Source organism: Petaurus breviceps, unplaced genomic scaffold (genome assembly GCF_028583685.1).
Source record: "Petaurus breviceps papuanus isolate PSGF00001 unplaced genomic scaffold, PetGlider_PUasm1.0 118, whole genome shotgun sequence".
NCBI lineage: Eukaryota > Metazoa > Chordata > Mammalia > Diprotodontia > Petauridae > Petaurus > Petaurus breviceps.
In genome coordinates, this window is record NW_027185616.1 from 26,478,270 (window position 1) to 26,501,383 (window position 23,114).

Sequence of the window (23,114 nt, forward strand, 5' to 3'; positions counted from 1 at the left end):
TAACTGTTAAAATGAATTATTAGTTTCTCATTTTGTTCCAGTTTTTAACTACAAAACCTTCCTGAGCTAGTGTTGCACTCCAACATCATACAATTTGTCAGCCATTCTAGCAAGGTTGTGATTAATGTGTGTTTGAATAATGTCAAATTTGATTTAGTTCAAATCACAAAATGACACTAGGTCACATTTAGTATACGTCCAAATTCAATTAATACAATATGTGAACTAGTCAAGGGGTTTAACATGCTACTATAATGCCAATCTGTACTTTCCTGTCATCATGTATATGTGTATGTACCATACATATATATACCATATGTATATATGCTATGTACCATAACACCAATAGTTGTGATAATTTTTTAAAAGAACCATACTTGAGATGGTAACAATGCCAGCACAAAAAAGAAGAGGCTAGATATCACATTGGAACAAAAATTTTCTATAATTGAACAGCATGAAAATAATTACAGTAACTAGAAAATAAGACAAGATATCAGAATACTTTTCTCCATCGTACATGTTACAAAACACAGGGTTAATAAAAAGGACAAAGATTGTCAGCTTTTTGTGGTATAACAATGGTAGAAGTGTTACAACAACAGAAATGAGTGTTTTTTTAATCTAATTGAAAACTGAAATCAGAACACCCTTTCTCTTATTAGAGGAGTCATTCAGACAAAAACTTCAAATTTATTTTGGGCAGGAAGACAAAATGGAAATGAAGCAGAGAGTAAAGAAACGTTTACTAAAACCATTGACTGGTTCAATTACCTCAGTAATTAAGTACACTTACATAATGTCAGAATTAACAGACAGGTGGACATTGCAGATGAGGATATAGCTGCTAAATATTCTGATGTTCTAAAGAAAATAATTGAAGAAAGTGGATACACTGATCAACAAAGTTTAATAGACTCATTCGAGAAAAGGATAACTGCCAGAAGTTATATTTATTTATTTTTTTTTAAGCAAGTGGGGTTAAGTAACTTGCTCAAGGTTACATGGCCAGTTATTTCTGGGTGTGATGCTGAGTGTCTGAGCCCGGGATTCGATCTCCAGGTTATCCCAACACTGGAGCCAGTGCTCTTACTCGCTGAGCCACCTGGCCACCCCTAAGCAATTGGGGTTAAGTAACTTGCTCAAGGTTACACGGCCAGGTGTTTCTGGGTGGGTGCTAAGTGTCTGAGTCCAGATTCAATCCCAGGTCATCCTGACTCTGGGGCCGGTGCTCTTACTCGCTCTGCTACCTTGCCTCCCCCAGAAGTTATATTTCTAAGAAAGAAAAAAATCTCAACTTAAATTTGAAGTGTCTAAAGATTGCTTAATACTTTTATTGAGAGGCAATATAGAAAGGGATTTTAAATAAAAAACACTGCATGTTTATCAGTATTAAAATGCCTATACTCAGAAAGACTACAAAGATTGATTGCTTCTAGTTCTAATATTTGAATAAGAAAGCATGGGTGATTAAAGCGGTTTGTGAGGAATTGTTTTCAAGTTATCTTCACCCCACTGTTGAAAAATGTTGCAGTGGTCAAAAATATTGTGTTTAAAGGATTGCTGTTTATAGATGATGCCCTAGGTCATCCAAGTACAATCGGTTCATTGTGTAAGAATGTGAGCATGTGCGAGTAAGAGCACTGGCTCCTGTGTTGGGATGACCTGGATCAAATCCGGGCTCAGATACTCAGCACCACACCCAGAAATAACTGGCCATGTAACCTTGAGCAAGTTACTTAAACCTGATTGCTTAAAAAAAAAAAGAATGTGAGCATGCAAATTCACTGAGATGTAGATAAAAACCTTCTGCACTTACAAATGTATCATGAAAATTTAAAGAAAGAGAAGACTATGCTTATAAAAAAACTTTTTGTCAGTGTAGGTATGTCATTTTGAGGGATGGTATCATTTTTAGGCAGAATATTAGCAATTTTTTAATTTTTTAAAATTTTGCTTTCTATAACTACATTAATACTTTGTAACAAACTGGAAACATGCATGTTCTTATATGTTAATATCATACTATTATTTGTTTAAAACACATATTTTTAAATTTTTTCACTGCATATTTCCATTATTTAAAACTAATCAATTTTAAATATAATTATAACCTCAAATAGTGTATATTCAAATAATACAACTACATCATGAGATTAATTATTCACACCAATTTGTACATGGCTGTATTGACTTTAAGCACCTTCTTCCTTGAAGCTCTTGCCATATGAAATAATATTGATTTCCTCTCTACTCTCTACTTCAATAAATTCATAAGCAATCATCTTATTTCAATAGTAAGGATTCCTGGGTAATACTCAGATTAAAACATTTAAATTTTAGAATGTTTATATCAAGTCTTGTTTTTTTTTTTAAGGGGGGAGGGCAAGGCAATTGGGGTTAAGTGACTTGCCCAAAGTCACATGGCTAGTAAGTGTTAAGTGTCTGAGGTCAGATTTGAACTCAGGTCCTCCTGACTCAGGCTGGTGCTCCATTCATTGCACCACCTAGCCACCCCTACATCAAGTCTTAAGAAAATTAATTGAATTATATAAAATTATCAAAATAATTTATGCCATCAGTAGACCCTGATAAAAATGTGTAGGGGAATTCTGACCAAGATGGATGGCTTCCTGAACAGAGGCAGACTATTTACCTTCCTCATGCCTACTGCAGTAAAAAACTGAAATTCACACTATACTGAATTTAAAAGTCCAATAAGAAACTACAGTGATTTCTCCAATTGTAGATCTATGCAAAAAATTAACCATCAGCTGATGAAAAAGGGTTATTAGTAACTGAATGACAAATGTTAGGCAAAGAATCATTACATTACAACAAACTTCATCTAAGATTTTCCTCCAAACAGCTTTAAATTAATGCATCAAATAGAATCATGCAGTGGTACAATCAACAAAAGGCCAATGTGAGATATTTTTCCAACCCACAACAACTTAAGAGGTTAGAAGATGAAGTCTATGACACAGAAGTTGGGGTTCACCTCAAGTGTACTATGGGCTTTGGAAATATCTGTGACAAGAGAAACAGTTGTAGCACCTTCAGTAGCTCTCAGTCGGTAGATGATAAGGGGATTGGACAACTAGTCAGAAAGAGATTACAGGAGACCCCTCTGGTAGCACTGAGCACAGGATGCAATATGTTTTGGCAAAGTCATTACTGATACACCATTCAGGGATTCAGGTGAAGAATAGAGTGGAAAGTTGCAAATGTAAGATATCAGGGGCTCTGGTTGAAGTTTGAGGGAAAAGAGGAGAGCCAGTGCTTGTAACTTGTAAGAGAACCAGGACCTTTTCTGGGTAAGGACCATAGCACAGACCAAGGAAGTAGTGTTCACACCTCTCCCTACTTCACATCATCTTGGTAGCATGGAAAATTTATAAAACTACCTGTGAAAAAAGTAGGATGAAAAAACCTGAAGCTTCAGACAATGACTCCTACCCAAGGTTAGCAAAGTCTAATTTTAACATAAAGCTCAAAGTCAAGAAATGGGCTGGAAAAATAGGCAAATGAGAATTACAAAAGAACTGGATCATAAAAAGCTATAAAACTTAGAAGACAACAATGTGAAAATAGCTGTCAAAAAAAGTCTCAAAGAAAAATGCTATCGTACACATGGTCAGCAAGAATTCCTAGAAGAGCAAAAAAGAAGAGTAAAAATAAATTCTTTTAAAAGTCAAATATTAGTGCAGAGAAAAATATTGCAAAAATAAGTATGGGTAGTACAAGAAAATTATGAAAAGAAAATTAGCAGCTTGGGAAAAGAGATATGAAAACAATGAGGAAAAAAATGAACTGGTCAAATGATAAAAGAGGTACAAAACTTCACTTATGAAAAGAGCCACTTAAAAAGCAGAATTGGCCAAATGGGAAAAGAAGTACAAAATATAAAAAGAAAATCATTCCAAAAATTGGAATTGAGCAAATGGAAACTAATGACTATATGAGACATCAAGAAACAATAAAACAGATTCAAAAGAATGAAAAAGTAGAAGACGATATGAGCTATCTCATCATAAAAATAATTTATCCTGGGTTATGAATTGAGGAGAGATAATTTTTATTTTTTTGTTTTTTTGCTTTTTGGAGGGCAATTGGGGTTAAGCGACTTGTCCAAGGTCACATGGCTAGTTTTTGTGTTGTGTCTGAGGCCAGATTTGAACTCAGGTCCTCCTGACTCCAGGGCCAGTGCTCTATTCATTGCACCATGTAGCCACCCCTGAGGACAGATAATTTAAGAGTTACTAGACTACCTGAGAGTCATGAAAAAATAATAGGCTGGATATGAAATTTCAAGAAATTATCAAGGTAGGGGTGGCCAGGTAGCACAGCTAGTAAGAGCACCAGCTCCAGTGTCGGGATGACCTGGGGATCGAATCCGGGCTCAGACACTTAGCACCCACCCAGAAACACCTGGCCATGTAACCTTGAGCAAGTTAATTGACCCTGATTGCTTAAAAATAAAAAAGAAATTATCAAGGTAAATATTGGAATCAGAGGGTAAAACATACGTTGAAACAATTCACTGAGTACCTCCTAAAAAAAGACCCCAAAATGAAAACTTCCAGGAATATTATAGTCAAATTTAAGACCTTGCAGTTCAAGGGGAAAATATCACATGCACCCAGAAAGAAACCATTCAAATATTATGGGGCCACAGTGAGGATCATGCAAGCCATTGTGTTAAAGAAGTTGGAGGATTTTGAATGATATTCTGCAAGGCAAAGGAACTAGGATTACAGCCAAGAATAACCTATCTGACAAAAAAAAGTATAATTCTTCAGATGGAAAAATGGTTGTTGATGAAACAGGAGTTCCAAGCATTCTTGGTGAAAAGAACAGAGATCAATAGAAAATTTGACATTCAAACAACAAGGTTCAAGAGAAACATAAAAAGGTAAAAATTAAAGAGAAATTATAAGGGACTCAATATGTTTAAAATATTTGCATTCTTACATTGAAAAATACTTGCAACTCTTAAGAACTTTATTATTATAAGGTCAGGTAGAAAGAGTCTGCATAGTCAGAGGGCAAGGGTGTGAATCACTTATGTCAGAGTGATCTAAAAAAATGAAGGGAGGAGAAAGAGGGATGTACTGGGAGAAAGGAGAAAGAAAGGAAAATTGGAAAGGTTATCTCAAGGGTTTTTACAATGGAGGGCAAAGTGGAGGGGGGCATGAAATACTTTAACCTCATTCTCATCTGAACTGCTTTAAAGATGGGAAAATATGTACATACATAGAGATATATAGAGATATGCAAATGTAGATCTATATAATTTTGTGTGTATATGTATAGAGAGAGATGTATAGATAGGTCTATATGTCTATTATATATACATCTATCTCTTGATGCATAGGAATAGATCTATATAAGTGTATCTATAATCTATATCTACATAAATAGATTTGCATAGATAAACAGATATTATCTTACAGATCAGTGAAGAAGAAAAGGAAAGAGATAAGAGAAAGGGGAAGTAGAAATAGAGGGAGGATTAAGAGAGGCAGTGATCAGAAGGAAAAGAGTTTTGATGAAAGACAGCAAAAGAAGGGAGAAGGACAAAAGAAGAAAATAGGATGGAGGGAAATGCATAGTAATTGGGGTGGCCAGGTAGCACAGTGAATAGAGCACTGTCCCTGGAGTCAGGAGGACCTGAGTTCAAATCTGACCTCAGACACTTAACACTTACTAGTCAGTTGACCTTTGGCAAGTCACTTAGCCCCAACTTCCCTGCCCTCCCCCCTCCAAAAAGCAAAAAAAAAAAAATACACGGTAATCATAGCTGCCAATATGAATGGAATTGACTTGCCTATAAAATGGAAGCCAGTAACAGAATAGATTACAAGTGAGAATACAGCAAAACATTGTTTACAAGAAATATACTTGAAATAGAGAATCAAATAAGGGAGTCAAATGGAATCAATTTTGCTTCAGCTGAAGTAAAAAGCCAAGGGTAGCAATCATGATCACACACAACACAAAATCATAAAGATACCTAATTATGAAGGTAATACAGGAAATGACATTTTTCTAAAAGGTACCATAGATAATGAAGTAATATCATTACTAAAAATAAAAGCATCCAAATGAATAGCATCCAAATTCTAAAAAGAAAAATTAAATGAATTACAGAAATAGTAAAACTATATTAGTGGGGGGAATTTCAACTTGCCCTCCATAAGACTGGACAAATATAACCATAAAATAAATGAGAAATAAGTAAAGGAAACAAATAGAACTTTAGAAAAGAGACTCAGAGAAAGTTGAATAGGAAAAAAAGAGTATACCATTTTCCGCACCTGTACAAAGGCACTTTCACAAACATTAATCGTGTATTAGGGCATAAAAAACTAATAAAGAGAGGCAGAAAAACAGAAAAATGAAATGCTCCCCATTGGGGCCAAAATGCAATAAAAAATTACATTCAATAAAGGTCCTTGGAAACAGACAGTAAAAATTAATAGAAATTAAATAACCTAGTTCTAATGCACTTAATGAGTGGGCCGCCAAAGCACAAATCATAGAAATGATCAATTTCCTTAAATATATGAGAACAATGAGACAACATATGAAATTTGTGGGATACTGCCAAAGCAATACGTAGAAGAAAAAATATTTCTCTCAATGCTTATTATCAATAAAAAAGAGAAAGAGCAGATAGATGAAAGGAGAATGCAACTAAAAAGAACTAGAAAAAAAGTAAAATCTCCAAATAATCACCAAAATAAAAATTCTGAAAATCAAAAGAGAGCTTAATAAAGCTGAAAGTAAAAATACCATGAATTTAAAATAACAGTGGCTGGTTTTATGAAAACCCAGTAAAATAGAAAACTTATGTAATTTTTAAAAACAATAGAACTCAATTGGCAGTGTCAAAAATGAAAAGCTCAAAAGCTCCACCAAAAAGGGGAAATTAAAGCAATTATCAGAATATATTTCACCTAATTATATGTCAATAAAACTACCAATCTAAGTTAAATGGATGGATATTTTAAAAAAAAATGTAAATTTCCCACTTCAGCAGAAGAAAAAGAATAAAAGTACCTTTAAAAATTAATTTTAAAAAGTGATAAATGAAATTTGTAAGAAAAAATCCATAGAACCATACGGATTAACAAGTGAATGGCATCAAACATTTACAGAACAACATAAATTATTTAAGAAAAAACAAGCAGAGAAGTCCTAATCTATTCCTTGCATGTCACAAATATTGCTTTGATATATAAAACAGAGAGAGCAAAAAGCAGAGAAAGAAATCTATAGACCAATTTATCTAATGAATATTATTTTTATTTTCTAAATTTTTTTTTCAATTATGTGTAAAAACTTTTTGTTAACATTTTAAAAAATTTTTAGTTCCAAATTCTCTTCTTCCTTCCCTTTCCCTCCTGTCCTCTCCTAGAAAAGGTAAGTAATTTTTGGGCAAGCACTTAACCCCAATAGCCCACCAAAAAAAAAAGCCAAAAAAACAAATAAAAGCACAAAGTTTAGGGGCAGCTAGGTGGCGCAATGACTAGAAAACTGGCCCTGGAGTCAGGAGGACCTGAGTTCAAATCTGCCCTCATACACTTAACACACACACACACACACACACACACACACACACACACAACCTAGCCATGTGACCTTAGCAAGTCACAACCCCAGTTGCCCTCCCCAAAAAAGCAAAAAGCAAAAGGCAATTAATTTATTGTAGGTTCTACATGTGCACTTATGCAAAACTTAATTTCATATTAATTATGTTGTAAAAAAACAACAAAACAACCCTAAGAAAAATAACATACAAATGTTTTAATCAGCATTCAGACTCTATCAGCTCTTTCTTTGGAGGTAAGCAGCATTTTTCAACATAAGTTCTTTGGAATTGTGTTGGATCATTGTATTCCCAGAATAGTCAAAACAATTAAGAAATTCAGCAAACTTGAATGATATAAAATTTACCCACGCAAATCACCAGCTTTCTATATATTACCAAAAAAAATCCAGCAGGAAGAGATAAATCCCATTTAAAACAAATGCAAATCACATACAATGTGGCATATATTTGCCAATAGATACCTAGGAAGTACATGAACACAACTGCAGAAATGTTAATTGCTCATGGGCAGGCCAAGCCAATATAATAAAATGACAATTCTATTTAAATTAATTTGCATATTAGGTGCCAAACCAATACAATTAGCAAAAAATCAGTTTATATCCCTAGAAAAAATGACAAAATTTACCTGGAAGAACAAAAGGTAAAAAATATCAAGGGAAGAATAGAACAAGTGGGAGGTGGGATGGGAGGGAGGGAAATATAGTCAATCTTTTACAATATTACCACTATGGGAATGTTTTGCATGACTACGCATGTACAACCTATATTGAATTGTTTATCTTCCCAGTAAAGGTGGGTGACAAGGGAGGAAGGGAATGAATCTGGAATTCAAAGTTTTAAAATCAAATGTTTAAATATATGTATATATATATAATATTATTTTACATTTAACTAGGAAATAAGATATACAGGCACTGGGGCATAGACATTCACCATGACCTACTGGAAAGTCAGAGGGATTATGGGAGAAGATATGGGAGAGAGCAGACTGGAGGAGGGGATATCCAGTGGGATCACTATTTTGGGGTGGTAGGTAAGGGAAAAACAGGGAGAAAATTTGTAACTCAAAATCTTGCAGAAATCAAAAATGTAAACTCATAGTTAATAAAGCATTTGATAAAAAAAGAATATCAAGGAAATAAATGAAAAAAAATCGGAAGGAAAACAGCCTAATAGTACCACATCTTGAACTATCTTAAAAAGCAGAAATCACAAAACAATCTGGTTCTGCATAAGAAATTGAGTGATGGATTATTGGAATACATAGTAGTAAATACAATTGCACAGTGGTAAGTGACCACAGTAATCTAGTGCTTGATAAATCCAAAGATTCAAACTTTTGGGGTGTAGGGAGTCAAAAAAGCCTGGTCCGGTACTCAGATAAATTCTTGATAAGCTGGCTCCATAAGATCCCCGGTGATGTAGCTTTTGAACCTGGCTCCTGGATTCTCCTTTGTGATGCAGCTGCATTTAAAAAGAGGCTACCTGAGTGCTGAGATCAAAGGCTCTTCTCTATTCTAGGATTCTAGCCAAAAGGTGTTAAATCCTTATTAGATTAGAGACATTTTGTTACATCCAAGATATTGGTACATTACCCAAACCTCCTGAACTAATTAGTGATAAGAAAACTCAAGTTATATTTTCTTTTGTCTCATTGCTCTATAAAAACCTTGTCCAAAGAATCAATAAATGGAGTTCTGTCCTGAACTACCCACATAGCCTGGTTCATTCTCTATCACATTTCTGATCACACTTAATGCTGGACATTAAGTGGTTCATGGCAAATGGCATTCGACGCAGGGCATATAGGAACCTGAAAGGAAGGTCTGCAGCAGAGATGACCCTGTCACAAGTATACAGGGTAAGGGAACTTTTTCAGTCAATCTTTTCTTAGTCTTCTTGTTTCACCAGGCTGATATAGGGATTTTAACCTTTCTATCACCATGGGTCAGATGCATGGGGTACAGTTCAAAGATCAGGAACAATATCTTCAAGTATTAAAGAAAATAGTGAAAGAAAAAGTTTGCTATTATGAAGGAACAGTTAGAGGGGTTCTTAGTGTGTGTAGAACATTGTTGCCCTTGGTTTCCAAAGGGTGGTACAGTAAAATGGGAAAGCGTAGGAAAACAGATGAGTGAGAAACTAATAGAGGAAGGAACCCAGCATTTCCCCATTTCTGCCTTTTTTTCTATGGAATATATTAAGGCTATGTTTAACATTAGAAATGAAAGTGCCAAAGGTGGTGCAAATAATTAAGTGTTATTCAGCTGTCTTTACATATTATTTATAATATGATGGTAATAGCAAGTCAAAGAGTATACAAGATGTATCAGGATAGAATTAGAAAAAAATAAATTATTTGCATGAAAAGTGTGAAGAGAAGTTTTACGGTTTGAAAATATCTTTCCCCCCATTCTAACTCTGGCAAAGTTTTGATTGTGAAAAAAGCCATAAAAAGTAAAAAGGGAATTTTTCCCCCTCAGCTCAAATAGGCAGACTAATGAGCATTTAAACATTTTCCTGCCTCATCTAAAAGGATGCAACAGAAAATTAATTGAATTCATTCTGGTTATTTTTGTAATTGTGAAAAGTGAAAAGTGTCATGCTAAAGATAAGACAGAAGTTGTTATACTATTTGGCATTAAGGCAAATTGAGAATACACAAAAATATGAAAAAGAAGCACTTCAGAGGGAAAGCTTTGGACTCTCTAGTACAGGAAAAAGGAGGCATGGTACCACTGGATCTTTGTTCAGAGTCCCCATGCCTGTAACTGGCAAGGTAAAACCTTTTGCTTTCAAAAGAAATTTTTTTTAGGAATAAACATAGCACTGAAGTTTACTGAAGTACAAGTTATATTAGCTGAAAACATTTTACAAAAATTTATTAAAGTCCCTCATCATAGATCAGATTAAAAGACAGAGTACTGAATAGGGGATTTAAATTACCCTCCCTAATCTGACTAAAGGGAGGAAGCATACTAAATTACATCAAGAGCCCCATTGACAACAGCCCTGCGGCACCTTGCAGCCCACACTTCTAGGCAAGCAGATGAATCTCTCCTTTCTAACCCCTGAATCTGCAATTCAGAGTCTGCAGCTGGGAGGAAAGGAAAAGAGAAAAACCTCTGCACTTGATAAGCCTAATTCTCTATCAATAATTTTTGCATGTGATGATTTGGAAATACAGTTAATATCATGTCATTGTGTTATGATGGTCTTCCTAAATTGTAGTATAATTCTATTATATAGCAAAAATTGAGTAATCATTATTAGCCAGAAATAGTGTTAGATAAACAAATTTTTAATCTTATTTTTGTTGAAACTAAAAAAATTCATGTAAAAAAAGTTAGGTCTCTATCATTTCTGCTAAACCTTGTCTTATAAAGTTTATATCTGCCATATAGAAAACCAAGTATTTATACCTTTACCTGTAGTTAAAAAAAGAGATTAAAGTCCTTCCCCTTGAGCCAAGAGAGTATTTCAGTACTGTAAACAGCCCTGCAGTTTTTTTTTTCTATTAACTCCTTTCATCCCAGATCAGATTAGGAAAAAGAGTTTGGCCCTCTCCCCACCTGCAAATTCACCTTCCCCAACCTGGTAAAAGGAAGGAGGGGGAAGGGGAATCATCTACCTTGAGGGCTCCACTAGTAATGGCCCTGAATCCCTGCTACTTAAAGCCTGGAAGTACCTCCCACAAGGTAAAAAGCCAGCAATAGTCTGTACTGGGGTAAGACAGTCCATCCTTCTATCAGTGATTTTATATGATCTAGGAATACAAAGACTTCATTTGAAGCTTATTGTCTGTGCTACAGCTAAAACAATTTGGCTATCATTTATGGAACACATAAAATTCATTATTTTACTGATTTAATGCTAAAATGTAGAATTGTTAATTGATTACTGTATGTGGAAAGGAGGAAACTGAGTGAAAATTTATTGCATTCCTCCTGCATGTATGAGATTTAGCAAAGCAGGAACATCACTCTCAGCCCCTGGCCTATATCAATTCCTTTTATTTTGTAATAATGACAAGATCCCTGGAAACTATCTCTAGAGGCAAAGTCATCAGACTGGGATAGGAACTTGTTTTAGTTATGTAGTTCTTAAATAATGAACCTAACTTGCTAAGAAGTTGCAAAAGATTAATAAGGATTTCTAACAATTGGCTTTTACAACTGGATAAGTTTAAATTTGAGAAAGAAAAATGTTAAATGAAATCCCTTATGTATTAAAGACCTAGTAGATCTTTATTGTTTATTACAGGTCAATGAGAATAAAATTAACTATAATTAGCTCTAAGCTGTGATTGGTAAAAATTGCTGTTTAAGATAAAAAGCCCTTAAGACTATATTCACATATTCCTGCTATGTTCATTCCTAGACCTAATTTCTATGATCAGACCAAGTAATCAATAAAGGATATAAACTCTTTTGTGTTAGCTTACTGGAGAATCTAATATTATTTTTCAACTAAAATTAGAACATGTACACAAATTTATACAAACTACTTAAGGCTCACCTTTGGATATTCCCATTGTCTAAAGGAATTCTAAAACTAATAGATTTTAAAAGTACGGTGATCAGCTTCTTAATTGTTTGAGATTTAATTAATGTATGTTTTTTGGCTAAAATCCTTTTGATATCTAATTTAGTTTGTTAGCAATGTTTTGGGGATTTATGTTATTCAAGGACATCTTACACCAACTTAGTTTTAATAAAGTTCAATTTTAAAACTTTGTTTCTGCTATACATAAAAAGTCAGGGAGATAGAGAATGCTCACTGACCTCTAAGCAATAAATGAAAGGATGGAGACTATGGGAGCCCTTCAACCGGGCATCCCTACTCCCTCTGTGATCTCAAAAGAATGGCCTTGGTGGATGATCGATTTAAAAGCCACTCAGCTTAGTCTATCTGAATACAGGCTAGTCATAGCCCGTGATAAAAATTCAGTTGCAACCTCCTTACAATTACTTAGGACATACAGTGTGAGAGAAAATTACTGAGCCTCCAAAAATAGAAAATTGAAGAGATGACTTGAAAACTTAAAGTGACTTTCAAAAAATTATTAGGTGATATAAATTGGGTATATCCCTATCTCAAGGTCAGAACACACCAGCTCAGTACTCTAAGGGGAGACACAACCCTCAATTCCCCTTGAACCTTAATAAAAGACAATGTGTAACTACTATCTCAGACTCCCCCCCCCCCATATTTAGCAACATTATATTAAAACCCAAATTGAAATGCTAATCAAAGAAGACCCTTCTGGGCAAAGTTTATTAACGGTTTATCAAGGACCTTTAGATAACATAAACAAATACCCTAGTTTATAATTTATTTCCAATCAACAATGGGTCATTCCACAAATAACATCCTTCTCTCCTTTTAATAATGGACAAGACTTTTACTGATGCCTCAAATAAACAAATAGCTACTCTCACACTTCTTCACCTGGGCCCTTTCAACAAGGAAATGCTATAGCTGATAAATTAACAATACAAATTTATCTGCCACCTCCTCCTGCTCTTCCATCAATATTAATCCTAGAAATTTAAAACCTAATAGTCTTTGTCAAATGAATGTTACTCATTATCCTGCCTTTTAAAAATTATAATATATCCATATCCATGTGACAGTGAACACTTTTTCCTCATACACTTCTGTTTTGGTAATTTTGAAGGCTGGATAATCCTTCCTGTTTAAAGCTAAATATGAATTGAGAAAATCAACTACCAAATATTAAAAATCATAAGAATTTTCACATACTGATATTTGGATGAAATAAATATAATCAAGCAGTTTAAATTTGTTACCTAAGCAATTTGAACATGAAACTGAGTTTTCTTGAATCTAAAACTGAAACTTAATCTAAAACTTAATTTTTTGTGCCATATGTCAGCATTGTAGTTCTTTTTAGGTAGAAGGTTAACAATCTACTATAACTATGACTTAAAAAAAATTTTAAGATGAATGAGAAATGGGAAAGAAAACTTTCAGAGTATTACCAGAAGCCTCTAATTTAATTTTTAGTGTTGCCATTTCTTCAAGAATTGACTTTTTAATCATGATATTTTCCCCTAATATATAATACTATGTAATCATATATTTAAATAATGGAGAGTCTTCTCCCTGTACCATCCCTTAGAAATGAAAAGGCAACAGTTTATGACTGTATTTCCATTAAAAAAATTTAAAACTTAAAAACATTTTAACCATTTCTGTTTCTTTGTAACTACGGAACCTCTCATTCATTTGACTTAATAAGGCTACATTGTATGGACAGAGCAAAATTATTGTCCTTTGGTTTTATATGATTACACCTGTAGCTACACTTCAGTCAGGAGAAGCATTGTTTTTCACTCTTAGGTACCCCTAAAGAAATAAAAACCAATAATGTCCCTGCCAACACTGGCAAATCATTTCAATCTTTCTGTGATAATTTTCAAATAAAATTAATTACAGGCATAACCCTTATAATCCCACTGGTCAAATTATATTTGACAGAAGGAATAAAGATATTTAAACCTATTTTAAAAATTTTTTAAAAAGGGGGACTTGGACCAATACAACACAAAGGCAATTAGCTACTGACTTATACATCCTAAAATTTTAAACATCACTAAAAATGGGTATACAAGCAGAAAAACAATTTGAAAAAGTACATATTCCCCAAATAAAGAAATGGAAAAGACCTGCCCCTTAATTATGTGGAGGTGAGGTTGTGCTTATATTCTTTCAGACACTGTGAGGATATCAACATGGAATGTCTAAGCATCTTCCACAACTCACCTCCCAGATGTAGAAGTTGAGAAGAGGATCAGGGAATTCCTCACACAAGTACAACCCAAGAGGAAGCAGCCTGGCATCCCACCTTTTCATAGGATGATACTGACCTCTAATGGAACATTACTTGGTTAACTTATCCCCGTACACAATGACAGACTTCAGAGGAACCAGCACTTCAAATAGTATCTGATTCTCTAACATGAAGTGATTTTTGGACTCTTTAATCAGGGGACTAATTGCCATAACTTTCCTCTTAATATCAGTAACCATGTCTTCTATTTCTTTACTAAGTGAAATACAAACTGCTCAATTTGTGAATGAATTGGTGAAGAATGTTGGCTTGAGAATCTATAGATAAGACATAATTTATAAAATCAATTTTTGGAACAATCAGTCATGTATCTCCAGACTAGTTAGAAACACTTAAAACCAGACTCCTCCAATGTAATTATGGATACACCTATCTATTTATGACTCTTATGTATAAACTATTAATTGCATTAATTTTATTCTTATTCAATGTGTATGTAGTAGAGATTCTGCTGTAGTAAATGTTGAACAATCTTCATTTGCTTTTTTCCAATTAATGTCACTTATGCTTGGTATCAAATGTCAGGGGGATATGCATTACATCAAATTTCTGATTTCTTAAAAGGAAAGGGGGAAAAGGTCTGTCAGATTCTTTGCTATTAGATTTACTGCCCTAATATTATTGATCATTTCCACTGCTGTGTCTGCAACTTCTCTACAAATATGAATCCAAACTGTACAACAGGTTAATGAATTATAAAAAAAATGTTTCTGTAGTCTTTAAGACACAGCATGATATAGATAAGGATCTTTTGTGTAAGATCAATTTATTGCAACAACTAGGAATGTATTAAGTGATGAGTTAAAAGCATTAAAAACTCAACTGTTACTTAGATGTGATTATGAATATACATATATTTGTATAACTCCTTTACCATATATTAGCTTTGATTCTAATGTTTTTTGGGGGACAGAATGCATGCCCAATTTCTTGGTGCTTGGCATGATTCCAATATCATCATGGTAATAAAGGCTTTCCATCAGATTATTGAAGACATTGAACATAGTGAGATCTCTGAGATTGACCCAGAAGGAGTTGCAAAAACAATTATTGACACATTAAAAAAAATCTCTCCATTTCAGAATATATTAGGTATTAATATGCATTTGCTTCCTATATTCCTATATTATAATAATTTTTTGGCTATTTGGACCATGTATTATATGAACAATGTCTCATAATACCCAGGCTTTAGGCATTGAATTACATGTCCTTAAATTTCTGTCAAAAAAAGGGGGGATATGTAGGGAGCCAAGAGGAGCTTTTGAACCTGGCTCCTGGATTCTCCTTTGTGATGCAGCTGCATTTAAAAAGAGGTTACCTGAGTGCTGAGATCAAAGGCTCTGCCCTGTACTAGGACTCTAGCCAAAAGGTGTTAAATCCTTATTAGATTAGAGACATTTTGTTACATCCGGGATATTGGTACATTACCGAAACCCCCTGTACTAATTAGTAATAAGAAAACTCAAGTTGTATTTTCTTTTGTCTCATTGCTCTATAAAAACCTTGTCCAAAGAATCAATAAATGGAGTTTTGTCCTGAACTACCCACATGGCCTGGTTCATTATCTGTCACATCTCTAATCACACTTAATGCTGGATATTAAGTGGCTTGAAGCAAAGGTGCAAAAATTCACTGTTTGAGAAAAAGTGCTCAGAAAACTGTAAAGCAGCCTGGGAGAAACTACGGATAGAACATCTTACACTACATACCAAGATAAGGTCAAAAGGCACACATAATTTAGACATAAAAGGTTACATCATAAGCAAATTAGGATAGCATGTAAAATTTTAGTTATTAGATATGTGGATAAAGGAAAAGCCTATGACAAAAGAAGAGACAGAAAGAATCAAAGGTAGTATAATGGATAATTTTGATTAAATGAAATTGAAAAGTTTTTACACAAAGAAATCCAGTACTTCCAAGATTAGAAAGAAAGCAAAAAAAAAAAAAATGGGAGTTTTTTTTATGACAAGTTTCTCTTGTAAAAATCTCATCTCTCAAATATATAGGGAACTGAGTCAAATCCCTAATCATTAGATTAATGTCCACTAAATAAACTCTGAGGTACCACCTCATATCTTTTAAATTGGCTAACATGACAGAAAAGGAAAATGATAAATGCTGGAGGGGGTGTGAAAAATCAGTATATGAATGTACTATTGGTAGAATTGCAAACTGGTCGAACCATTCTGAAAAACAATTTGGAATTCTTTTCAAAGGACTCTAAAACTTGGTGTACACTCCATGACCCAGAAATATTACTACTAGGTCTGTATCCTGAAGAGATCAAAGGAAAATGACAGATATATAGAAAAAATATTTAAGGCAACGCTATTAGAGTAGATAAGAATTGGAAATTTATGAAGTGCTCATCAATCTGGGAATGGCTATACAAATTGTGGTATTTGATTGTGATGCAATACTATCAAGCTCTAAAAAATGATGAAGAGGATGGTTTGAGAAAAATGGGGGACGATTGCTATCAACTGATGCAAAAGAGCAGAACCAGGAGAACATTATATACAGTAATAGCAATGATGATCAACTGTAAAAGACAGCTACTGTAATCAATGCAATGATTCAAGACAATTGCAAAGGACTCATAATGAAAAATACTATTCACCTACAGAGAGAGAACTGATGAATCTTGACTGTATACTATAATACATTTTTTTTCATTTTATTCTTCTTGATTTATTTTTTTCAACATACGCAATATGGAAATATATTTTGCATGATTCACAATTATACCTGATATTCAATTTCTTGACTTCTCAATTGTTAGAGAAAGGCTTGGAAGGACGGAGAGAATTTGGAACTCAAAAAAAAAAATCAATGCTAAAAAATACGTGTCTTTTTTTTTAAAAAAAAAAGAAAGAAAACTCCAAAAGGAAAAGCCCCAGGAACACTGTAAACAAAATATAGAGTTCCTGCATTAATGAATATACTTCATGCACCCAGAAAGAAACAGTTCTATGACAAAGGAATTATAGTAAGGCTCATTAAGATCTACCAGCTTCTACCAAGAAACAGAGGAGATCTTGGATTATAACATTCTAAAATGGTGACGTAAAGGGAGTAAGCATTTAGATAGAACCTACTATGTGCAAGGCACTGTACTAAACACTTTACCAATATTATCTAACTTGATACAAAGGGAAGACTAAAAAACTTAGACTTACAACCAAGAGTAACTTACCTTACAAAGCTGAGTATTGTCCTACAGGTTTTTCTTCAGAGGGCTTGTAAAAGGGAAAGAGAAAGGAGAGCAAAAGTAATACACTAGTGTATAAAAAGAGAAAAGGAGGGGAATTTGCCACTTATTATAAATGGGATGCATGAGAAGATGAGTAAGCATAAAGGGGATATGTGCTTCAGATGAACCTCAGTATGAAACTTGTGTGTGTATGTAAACAAGGTTGGGAGAAGTTAAGAGGGAAGAAAATAGAGGGAATAGTTGCAAGCAAAACATACTTTCTGATGCCAAATGGGAATAAAAGAAAAGAACTACAGTGTGGCGGAAGTGCTCATTAATTGGAAGAATACCTGAACAGGTCATGGTACATGAATGTAATGGCATATTAGTGAGGTATAAGGAATGATAAAAGAGATGACTACATAGAATCCTGGATAATAAGTACTGATTAAGAGTAAAATAAGCATAACTAGGAGAACAATCCATACAAGGGCAAGAACATTGTAAAGAAAAACAAGTCTGGAGGATTTGAGCAGTCTGATCATTGTACTGACCAACTGTGTCTCCAGAGGACCTAAGAAGAAGCATATTAATTCTTGGTCAGAGTGAGGTTATACTCAAGATGTCTTTGGACATGGACACTTTGTGTATTTGTTTTGTTTGACTATCTTTATTTGTTAGGAGGGTTTTTTTCCCCTTTTCAGTTTTTTAATTAAGGGGAAAACAGTGATAGCGGTGAGTAGGTTGTCAATACTTAATTTCAGAAAAATAAAGTGGAGCAATAAATATTTTTTAAATGCATATAAGAGAAGAATAATGGTAGACAATTGTCACATGTATGACAATAGGGAACCTCACTCTAGAAAGGTATCTTAGATTGGGAGCATGGAAAGACACTGTCAACTAGTTCCAATCAGCTGATGACTTGAAGAGTTGCACTCTTGGCTGACTGTGTAGCCAGAAATGAGATGCATTCAAAAAATTTCCAGGCAAAAGAGTCCCTGTGTCTTGTTTTTTTTTTTTTTTCTCCCTAACTGGCCAAGTTTCTGATAAGAGAGATAATGTGTGAGCCCTCTCAATCTAAGAACAATATGTGGTATTTGAATATAGGCCTCTGTTCTTCATTTCAATGGATTTGTTTTGTCATGATTTTAAGAGAAAAAGTATTAGATTCAGCTACAATCTTGTGAGTTTCAACAGGTTAGAACTGCTCACCACTAAAAGTTAAGGAGCTAGGATTTGTGCCAGATTTTGCAACCATCCAGTCAACCAATGAGGTCATGTAGAATGACCTTGTGAATCCAGCTCAATAGCAGAGCCCCTTGGAATGACTTAAGGGATATAGACAAAATGGAGCCGAAATGGGAACTCATCCAGTAGCTGTTACACAATTTAGCAATGAACCAGGTGGGATGAATACTGAAAAAGAAAACTGCCTTAAATTTTGAACCCACTCCCCACAAGAACAAAGGAGGTATAGGGCAAATGTTTCCCCAGGTGGAGACATAATTGTACTTCTGTTTTTACAATATCTTCTCAGTAAATATCCTTTTGTAAAAGCTAATTGATTTAATTGGTTAAATGGAACTGATAATCTAATCACTGATAACTAACAGTGAGTAGAACACAATAGGGGCTTGAATCAGTGACACTACTGTCTTCCCCAGGTATATTCATAGAATGGAGAGGGCTATTCAGCTGACCTCATTCTTGAAGAACAAGTTCAGAGTGTAATGAATTAATATGTGCCAGTAATTATTTATATATTTTCTCCTTTTTATTTTATTTTTTCAATTGAGTATTTAATCTTTCTTCCTTCCGCCTTCCACTTAAAAAAAGAGAAGAAAATAGAAAACAAGCAAGAACAAAACCCTGACAAACATACAGTCAAGCAAAATCTACTTCTACATTGAACATATCCAAAAATGTATTTCTCATTCTGCACCTTCAATCCATTTGTGGTGAGGTGGGTCACATTCTTCAGCATTTGTCCTCAGAAATCTTGGTGCATCAATAAACTTATCAGAGCTCTTAAATCTTTCAAAATTGCTTTTCTTTACAATATTGCTATTGTTACTTAAATTGTTCCCTTGGTTCTCTTCATTTCAGTTCATATGAATCTCACATTTTAGAGAAAATGTTAATTTGATCAATTTTTTATTGCCTAAATAAATCCTATTACATTCATGAAGTATAACGTATTCTACCTTACTCCTGATGGGTGTTCTCTTTGTTTCCTGTTCTTTGCTACTATCAAAAGAGCTACTATAAACATTTATGAATACAGGGGTACTTTTCTTCTTTAAAAAATTTCTTTCAGGGATAATACTTGTATCAGTAGGTCCAAGAGTATGCATTAAATTATGACTTTTGGGGCATATGACTGGATCAATTCAAAGTTCTACAAACAATAACATCTGTTGCCCTTCAAGATTTGTCATTTTTCTTTTTTTTTTTAATTTACTTTGATAATCTAATAGGTGTGAGATGGAATCTTGGAGCTGTTTTAATATGAATTTCTCTGATTATTTGTGATTTTGAAGCTTTTTCATATGGCTATTAATAGCTTGGATTTCTTCCTTACAAAACTAACTTTATATCCTTTGCCCATTTATGAACTTAAGAATGACTCTTCTTAGGAATTTGAGTCACCTACATTTAGAATTTGGACATGCCACCTTTATCAGAGAAAGCTCCTGTAAAGATGTTTCCACCAATTAACTATTTCCCCTCTAATTTTAACTGAATTAGTTTTCTACAAAACTTTCAAATTTCATGCAATTAAAAGTGTCCACTTTAGGGACATATGAAAGGGGCGGCCAGGTGGCTCAGCAAGTAAGAGCACTGGCTGCAGTGTCGGGATGACCTGGATCAAATCCAGGCTCAGATGCTCGGCACCACACCCAGAAATAATAACTGGCCATGTAACCTTGAGCAAGTTACTTAACCCCAATTGCTTAAAAAAAAACTTTTTTTGTCATGAACTTGTTCCCACTCTTTTTTTCTTTTAAAGCAATCGGGGTTAAGTAGCTTGCTCAAGGTTACACGGCCAGTTATTTCTGGGTGGATGCTAAGTGTCTGAGCCTGGATTCGATCCCCAGGTCATCCCAACACTGGGGCCAGTGCTCTTACTCACTGAGCCACCTGGCCACCCCTAAGCAATTGGGGTTAAGTAACTTGCTCAAGGTTACACAGCCAGGTGTTTCTGGGTAGGTGCTAAGTGTCTGAGCCCAGATTTGATCCCCAGGTCATCCCGACACTGGAGCCCATGCTCTTACTTGCTGTGGTACCTGGCTGCCCCTTTCATCCCCACTCTTAAATCTGAAAGATTAATTTTAAACTTTAAATGCTTATCATATCCTAGGCACTACACTAAGCACTGAGAATACAAGGAAAGACCAAAATCAATCCTTATTCTTTTTTTTTTTTTTGCCTTTTGGATAGCAATTAGGGTTAAGTAACTTGCCCAAGGTTACACGGCTAGTTTTATTTTGTGTGTGTGTGTGTGTGGGTGCTAAGTGTCTGCAGTCCTTATTCTTTAATGGAGCTTCTTCTAGTTGAAGAGATGCCATATCCATAAATAGGTACATTTATGTACTTTTTATGTATGTAATTTTTATGTACATTTACTTACAAAACTGATGGAAGGTAACCTTAGGAGGGAAGGCTCTTACAACTATTATAGAGACTAAAAAAGGTTTCCTCTTGCAGAATGTGGCATTTTATCTAAGTCTTGAAAGAATTCAGGGATTCTAGAGGGCAGAGGTGAGGAGGAAAATTCTAGGTGTGAGGGATAGCCATTGCAAATGCATGGGGAATAAGTGATGAATTGTCACATATGAGAAGCAATAAGTAGGTTAGTATGGTTGAACTTTGGAATACTTGGAGCAGAATAAAATATAAGAATTGAAAGTAGGAACTTTAAATGCCAAAAGGCTTATATTTTGCCCTGGAAGTAATGGAAAAACTTTGAAAGGGGGAAGGGAAGGGGAAGAGAGAGCTGACATATATCAATGCTTTAGGAGAATCATTTAGGAAACTGTGGGGAATAGGGATAGACTATTCCCTGTGTGGGAGGGAGGTATAGACTAGAGGCAAGAATAATCAGAAGGCTTTTGCAATAGTTCTAGAGAGAAATAATGACTGTCTTAAGGGAGGTCTGTGAGTGAATAGAAGGAGGGGTTTGTTCCCGAAGGTGTGTGTATGTGTGTGTGTGTGTGTGTGTGTGTGTGTGTGTGTGTCTAATGATGTTAAGGCAGAAATGATGAAATTAAGTGGGGTGAGATGGAGGAGCTGAGCATGATGTCTGTAACAGTAACAGGGAAGTTCAGGAAGCAAAAGTTCCAAAAAGTGGTACATAAAGTATAATGAATTTTGTTTTGGACAAGTTTAGTTTGAGATGCCTATCAGACTTAAATATAGATATAGAATATAGCACTTCTTGGTCTTATGAAGAAACTTGAAATAGCTAGGATTGTCTGTTTATCTTTTGCCCAAATAGCTGAGACATGTAATAGTAAATAAATGCAGAAGAAAGGAAAATTCACTCTAATTGAATGTCAACTGTGTTACTGATGAAGCAAATATGATTCTGCACCTGGAGGAGAAAAGGTAAAGCAACCATTTCTCTAACAATGCTGTTTAGATCCCCTATTGTAAGAGAAGCAACAATAGAAAATAGTACTAAATAGAAAACAGCTTTTCTGGCTAGAGGTAAGTAAAATTAAAATCTATGTAATTTGCAAGCTGCTGATTTTAGAATTTAGGATCAAAGAAACATATTTCACTAATTATGTTTACATATCATTCCCCTCCCATCTCCCAAATTTACATACAAACAACAGGGATCTCAATTTTAAATTGTAAAAGAAAAAGTAAAGATTCCTTTGCTACATCATTAGTATAAGGATAGCAAGGCTGCAAACTGATAAGCATAAAGGATAATAAAACTAGCAATGTTTGCACTTACATGGATGAGATGAGCAAATTATTATTGTCTTATTCCAAATGTTCATAATTCTTACCTGTAATTCGGTTTTCAATTTCCCCTTGCATCTGGAGGGAATCTACAAAAATAGTCCTGTTTCCAATGAATCGTGCACATGCAATACCCCTGTAAGGCTGACAAAACCCATCTTCATGATAATCATCCCTATGAAAAACACAAAGGGAATTTTAAAAAATTAATATTCACATGTATAAATAATTCAACTTCTTTAAAGGAGGTACAGAGGAAATGGAAAGTATAGCTAGGAAAAAGAAATAATTCCTAACATGCTGCTTCCCCTACCCCCCCCATCAGTATAACAAGATTCTTATGAGAAAATGAACATAACTCCAAAATCATGTTAATGATTAGAGACAATTTCTTTTGCAGTTGTTATTAATATAAAGTCAATTACATTAACTTATATATT

General features: G+C 34.4%; 1 protein-coding gene across 4 annotated transcripts in view; it reads right to left on the reverse strand.

Annotated features, from left to right (window-relative positions):
• Window positions 1–23,114, reverse strand: part of ROR2 (receptor tyrosine kinase like orphan receptor 2) — a 347,747-nt gene that overhangs the window by 9,495 nt on the left and 315,138 nt on the right. For all 4 annotated transcript variants that reach the window (XR_011168189.1, XM_069087331.1, XM_069087339.1 and 1 more), the window contains one exon: window positions 22,722–22,849. Coding sequence is in view for 3 of the 4 variants with exons in the window: in XM_069087331.1 (XP_068943432.1) it covers window positions 22,722–22,849 (128 nt within the window). In the remaining variant the exon portion in view is untranslated. The remainder of the gene's footprint in view (window positions 1–22,721; window positions 22,850–23,114) is intronic.